Source organism: Lutzomyia longipalpis, chromosome 1, assembly GCF_024334085.1.
Source record: "Lutzomyia longipalpis isolate SR_M1_2022 chromosome 1, ASM2433408v1".
NCBI classification, from domain to species: Eukaryota; Metazoa; Arthropoda; class Insecta; order Diptera; family Psychodidae; genus Lutzomyia; species Lutzomyia longipalpis.
The window spans coordinates 48215739-48222074 of NC_074707.1; the positions used below are offsets into that span (position 1 = coordinate 48215739).

Sequence of the window (6336 nt, forward strand, 5' to 3'; positions counted from 1 at the left end):
CAAACATACATAGCAGTAAAAGTTACCATCTAGCCAGATTATTACTCTACTCAAGTGATATTCTATGAATATTAAGTAGAATTTCGCTTGATAGAATTTATTAACTGAGGTTTGTTACTCCTCTTATACGTGCCCATATGATTTTTATAATAGCATCTGGTTTTATCGGTTTTTATACACAGTGGATGACTTCTTCTTTTGCAAGGTCATAGAAAGGTCCTTGATTTTATTCTTTTATATTTCTTTTTGGGGATTCTCTTTTGTCTCTTCGCGCGATGTGAATCTTTTTGGTATTTAAGCTTTTGCATAAGTCCGGATGAAGACACATATCCTCCGAAGAGAATCCCCAGCAGTAAGAAGATGTTAATTGAGCAATGAGCACAAGAAGAAAAGAAAATGATTGCAAAAGAGATGGGTCCGTTTACATATTCAACATCCTAAAATAGAGTTAGATCGTTTATATTTGGGGAGGAGGGCGGGAGAGTATAAAATCGACATCTCGCTTGATGATGCTCTCCATTGCTATATGGATTGTATGCTAGAATGAGATAGAGAGACATACATTTTCACTATATGTATACTCCCCCGATAGAGTGAATTTTAATATACGATAGAGTGAGTGCGACATGGGGAAATTTCATTTACTTTTCCACTGTATATGTGGTTTTATTGGAAAGTGGAAGAAGGCACACAAGGAGTGTGTACGAAAAAGTTCCTCTTCGGTTTTACTCACCACAAATTCAATGAAGTCACATTGGAGAGAATAAGAATAAAAATTGCTCTATCTTTTCTTAAATTTTCTAAGGATTTTATCCGCGCAGAATCAGCATGTTTTTTTCTTTCTTTTTTTTCGCAAACTTTTCCATATTGTGGCTGATTTCCTATACACCCAGGCTATATGCTTGTGGAAAGTAATATGAAAGAAGTATTCGGGGCTCAAAGTTGCTACATAAGTTTTTGAATATTTAATTCTAAAGCGCTTTACGAAGACTTTCTACTTCGTACACACATACAACCTCTGATATTTTGTTGATAAACCTTTTGACCAGAATAACGAACATCCGGAATGAAAATCTCTCCTCTGTGGCCGGAAGGGTCACACAGTTGAGGGTGAATGGGGTGAGAAAATCAAGCTATATGGGGGTATGTTTTCATAGGCATCATAGCAATTTTGAGTTCTGTGGTATGTGATGTCCTATCCATTAAACCAAAGGCTTGTTATTTAATATTAAAATATCTTTCCATGAATATTATTGATTTTCTATCCCATGTTTGTCTTTAATTCGCAATGTTTTTGGGCTTTAAAATAATTGAAAAGCCTTTTCTTTGGGTAGCCAAAAACATATTTTGATTGTGTTGCCAAATTAACTGAATTTATTATTTTTAATTGGGAACAAGGGGTGTTTATCTGGCAAATATTTTGGTTTTTTAAGCGAATCATTCAAATATTTCTGAATACCTGAAGTAGTAAATTTATGCTAAAAAGTAGAAAATTCAATTAAAAAAATAGACTAAATTTAAACCAAATAGTCATAAATACGTTTTTAGATTTTTTTCGGTTTTGTTTTGAGTTGTTCGGTTTTTAGCGAGACTTCACATTAACATCTTTTGCTTTCAACATTTTTTTCGCTTTTGAGTTGTTCGGTTTTTAGTTTCACATTAACATCTTTTGCTATACAAACCGAAAAAAATCCAAAAACATATTTAGGACTTTTTGGTTTGAATTTAGTCTTTTTTTTTTAGTTCAATTTTCTACTTTTTATCACTAATTTACAACTTTTTGGTTTGATTTAAGTGTTTTTATGCTTGAATTTATCATTTTTACCCTTAGACTTATATTTGAATTTCTATGGCGAATAATCCGATTTTATTTGAAAATCCGAATAATTTCGTCCAGATAAACCCCCCTTGATTGGGAAAAGGACTTTATTCATTTTCGTTACTCCCACATTAAATTTAAAATATTAATTTTTTTTAAAAATAAACCATCTATCTCAATTTAAAATGTAAAATAAGCGTAAAACTTCTTACTAAACCCTACGACGTATGAAGAGAATCAGTTCATGTATAGATTAGCTCTTCTGTGTGATTTTTTCGTTCGCGTTTTTTTTTGTGCGATATTAGAGTTTGATTTTTATTTCCCATATCGTCGACAGCACGCAGTGGAAGTTTTTTTTCTCGCTCTTGCTCCACCATCACAGTACATACATAAAGCTAAAGCATTAAATGAAAAAAAAATGTAACGTCAATGGTTAAATGATTATAAAGTCACATAGCAGATACTCTCAATGACTCCTTCTGTATGTAGCAATTTTCTTCTCTCCGTTGTGCGGCGGCTCCCCGATGATTATTTTCATATGTGCTACATGTGGTTCAATTTAGAAAGAATAAATGTTATAATGTTGGAGCACTTTTTCACCTCATCTCACAAATTGTTTCATTTTTTTCTTCATTTCTGTTGTAAAATTAGAACTGCAATCGATGAAAGTTTCTCAAAATGAATTTCTCATGAGTAGTTTGGTGAATAGAAAACTCTTATTGAGGGAAAGGAATAATTTTCTTAAATTGATAATTTTGTACAAGAGTTGAAATGAACATGGGGCTATTTTATCCATTATGATCTCATATTTTGATCATTTTGCAGCCTCTTGTATGTCATGGGAATATTTATTTCCACTTAATACTGCGTGAAAAGTAAATGACTGAACATCTTTTGTTTTCTCACACTTAATCAGTGACAATCTAAATTTAAATCGCCCCCTCACCACGCAATATGTATAATTGGAATAATAAATATATTACGTAAAGAATGCACGAAAAAAAGAACAAGAGATGTTTGATGGGGAAGGCAAATAAAAACAAATTTTTATCGATGCTGCAGAATTGAGAAGAATTTATGTGAATTTATTGATTTTGCATAAACACATTGTTGCCCTCTCAGACTCTTTTTATTGCTACCTACATACTATGTATATTAACATTGCGGTCATACATCAATGCTTCATTGCTCAGTGCTTGAAATATTCATAAAATAGAGTGACAATGATTAACTATCCCAAATTGTTTTTCACAGAGTTTAAATTTTAAATGAGGTAAAATCCATTTTATTGCTCCCATAGCATAGTGTTGAATGTATTATGCAGTTTATTAAAAATTGCTCTGAAAATCTCCATTATTGTTTTTCCTCTTGGAATAAAATGAAAAAAATGTGTGTATTTGTGAATAAAATATTGATAAAATCAACAAAATATGATGCAAAAATTGATAAATTTTATTACTGTGTTCAAACATAAAATGATTGTTTTGGTGGGAAGGGAAAACAAATTTCTTTTACATATTTTATAGTCAAAATTAATCGCTTTTCGATTTTTTATATAACTATTGAAGATAGAAAAGAATTTCATTTGGTATTAAAGTGAAAATTTTATAGCTTAAATATTAATTTCTTTTCTCTCAAATGAAGAAAATATAAAACTGACATTTTTTGTCTTCTTAAAGAATATTAAAAGCTTTAAATTAAATTATATAAAAAATCTTCATGGCAATAAATAAGAGCATAATTATTAAATAAAAAAAATATCCACATTTTTAATGCTTCTGTTTTTCTTCTTCTAGGGGCTGGCGAATCAGGAAAAAGTACAATCGTTAAACAGATGAAGTAAGTATACAAATAGAAAAAAAAAATAACAAAACACTAAATTATAAATGTCGATCATGAAAATAATTTCTGGGAAACAAATTAATGTAATACCACTTAATGGCACCCTTCCTATACGTTATTGAAATAAATTCCATGAGGGGTGCCTAACGATTCTACGTTGGAATATCTAATTGATTGCTCTTTTGCACTACACAGTAAAGTTCTTTTTTTATTACATCAAGCATGAATCATTATTTTGTTAGACACAAGTTCTCAATTTTCAAAATTATATAAAAATGATTTAGAGAAAAAAATCTTTTATTGAATTAAAAAAATTAAGAAGTTAGTTTAGTCTTAAAAGCTTAAGAAGAATTAATTGTGAGGATATGTTTGTATGAATGGGGGGAAACATTTGGAAACCACTGGCAAGTTGATGGCAAATTAATTGCTGTTGTGTTAGAGAGTGGGGAAGGAGGTAATTCATGAAATTCATTGATGGATTGCACTGAAGGGAAAAATTGGACAAACTGTTTCAAGGAATTTTTTATTAAAGCAATTTCTTGGAACTTTTAGCTATTGGTTATCTTTTCTATCATTTTTTAACGTCTTAAAACATAATGAAGCAATAAAAGTCCCACAAGTATTATATTTTTCAGCAAGATCTAAGAAAAAGGTCAGAGAACGAATTTTAAGGCGAATTTCCCAAATAAATTGCTTTTTTATATGTTCCTTTTGCCCCACTCTCCCCTAATTTCTTCCCAAAACAAAAAAATCCTTTTTAATTTTGTGAGAAAATACCATCCAAATGACATAAATTTATTTATTAAAAAACTATGCTAATTTTCGGAAGTCTTTTGCATAAATTTATTATTAAATAACGCGACTTCCATTCATTCATCTCAATGGGGTTTTTGTTATGACGGTGTGGGTGGAAAGAAGACCAGCAACTCAATGGCGGGAGGATGTGAAGAAATTTTAACTTTTCCACTTTCACCAATTTTCACCGGTTCAACCTTCATAAATATGTAATAAGTGTGGTTGACAAATTACAGTATTCAGGGACAAAATGCGGCAGCATGAATTTCAATGTTTTTTTTACCATCTTTGACAATTTTTTTTTAATGTTTCTTCTGGTCCGTTCGTCTCATATAAGAGAAGTTTTATTAACAATGAATACAATTCATTTTTTTCTTAGAGAGTCTTTCTCGTAAAATTCTTCTAGTTTATTTTCTCAATTTCCATGAGAAAATTCTATTTAATTTTTATGACTGAACCAAAAATAGAAGATATTGTATGTATGTGTATGAAAATTGTGTGGATTGGGTGGGACAATTTGTTAGGGGAGGGTGGGTTTGTGGGGTAAATGAAAATGTATTTTATGATCGGGTAGGAAGGAAAATACGACAAAAGACCAAATTTGGTTTTATTTATTTATTTATGAGCTTTTCCTATTCACTCCTAAAGCACCCCCTGCGCACTCAAAATCAACAAATAGTTGCTGTATGGGGGTGGCGGAGGGTGGTGTGCGGGGGTGTCATGGTGTAGCGTGATAAAAATAAATTTCCAGTGAAAATGGCTGCGAGAAGAAGGGCAAAAAATAGTTTTTGTGATTAATAGTTAATTCGCCCATACCTAATATTTGTTCTCTCACCATTTATTCAATATCCTTGCCAATGGTTGTCAAAATATTTTTCCCCATCAATTTGATGTCCTTGCTGCGAGGTAGCAACTAAGGAGGTGTTCACTGTTTTTCTTTTTTTATTCCTTTTTATATTTAACCCTCTAACTCTCTGTTTCTCCGCAGAATTATTCACGAAAGTGGCTTCACGTCTGAAGACTTCAAACAGTATCGACCAGTCGTGTACAGCAACACAATACAATCACTAGTTGCAATTTTAAGGGCGATGCCCAATTTAAATATTCAGTATGGCAACAATGAGCGGGAGGTAAGTTCAACGCGCGGGGGTGGTTCCACCACGCAGTCTATGCTGCAGCGTTCAACAGTAGTATATATGGCACTCAACTGCCTTCCCCCGGTAGTCTCTTGTATAAGTTCCTACATCCGTTTTGCCTATATATTTCCTCTTTTGTGTTTACTAGCGATTATAAATTATTCATGTGTTTTTGCCTGTTGTGTCTCCCCATTGGAGGGGTACTTTTTTGGCGAACTAAATGGCCAGAAAATCTGACACGGGGGGTTGGCTCAGCGGGTGGAAAAATGAATATTTAGAGTTAATTTTCGGCAATATTTCTTCCAATTAAATTTCACTTTTTCACTTTTTGGTGTTTTTCGTGACATGCAATTTTTTTCTGTTTGTATTTTATGACTCATAAATTGGACACTTTGCGTCTTATTTTGCGTGTCAACGAACTTACACAAGTGATTGATTACTAGTTGAGAAAATATTTATTTATATGAAAAAAAATTGAATAAACTATAATTTTATTTGGGGTATAATTTTCAGAAATTTAGTTTTTTTGTGCTCTAAAAGTTCTTTTCTAATTTAAACGTGATTTTCCTTCTCTGCAGAGTGATGCAAAGATGGTATTTGATGTAGTCCAAAGGATGCACGATACGGAACCCTTCTCAGAAGACCTGTTAGCGGCTATGAAAAGACTGTGGCAAGATTCTGGTGTACAAGAGTGTTTCTCAAGAAGCAACGAATATCAATTGAACGATTCCGCTAAATAGTAAG

General features: G+C 32.1%; 3 protein-coding genes across 5 annotated transcripts in view; 2 read left to right on the forward strand and 1 right to left on the reverse strand.

Moving 5' to 3' along the window:
- Positions 1–6336, forward strand: part of LOC129787983 (protein Peter pan) — a 1185971-nt gene that overhangs the window by 446485 nt on the left and 733150 nt on the right. The window lies entirely within an intron of this gene.
- LOC129787980 (L-dopachrome tautomerase yellow-f2-like) overlaps positions 1–6336 on the reverse strand; it is a 1067766-nt gene that overhangs the window by 446485 nt on the left and 614945 nt on the right. The gene's annotated exons all lie outside the window — the stretch shown is intronic.
- LOC129788002 (G protein alpha o subunit) overlaps positions 1–6336 on the forward strand; it is a 64741-nt gene that overhangs the window by 19502 nt on the left and 38903 nt on the right. For all 3 annotated transcript variants that reach the window (XM_055823951.1, XM_055823952.1, XM_055823950.1), the window contains exons 3-5: positions 3616–3658; positions 5445–5586; positions 6171–6331. In XM_055823951.1, the coding sequence (XP_055679926.1) occupies positions 3616–3658; positions 5445–5586; positions 6171–6331 (346 nt within the window). The remainder of the gene's footprint in view (positions 1–3615; positions 3659–5444; positions 5587–6170; positions 6332–6336) is intronic.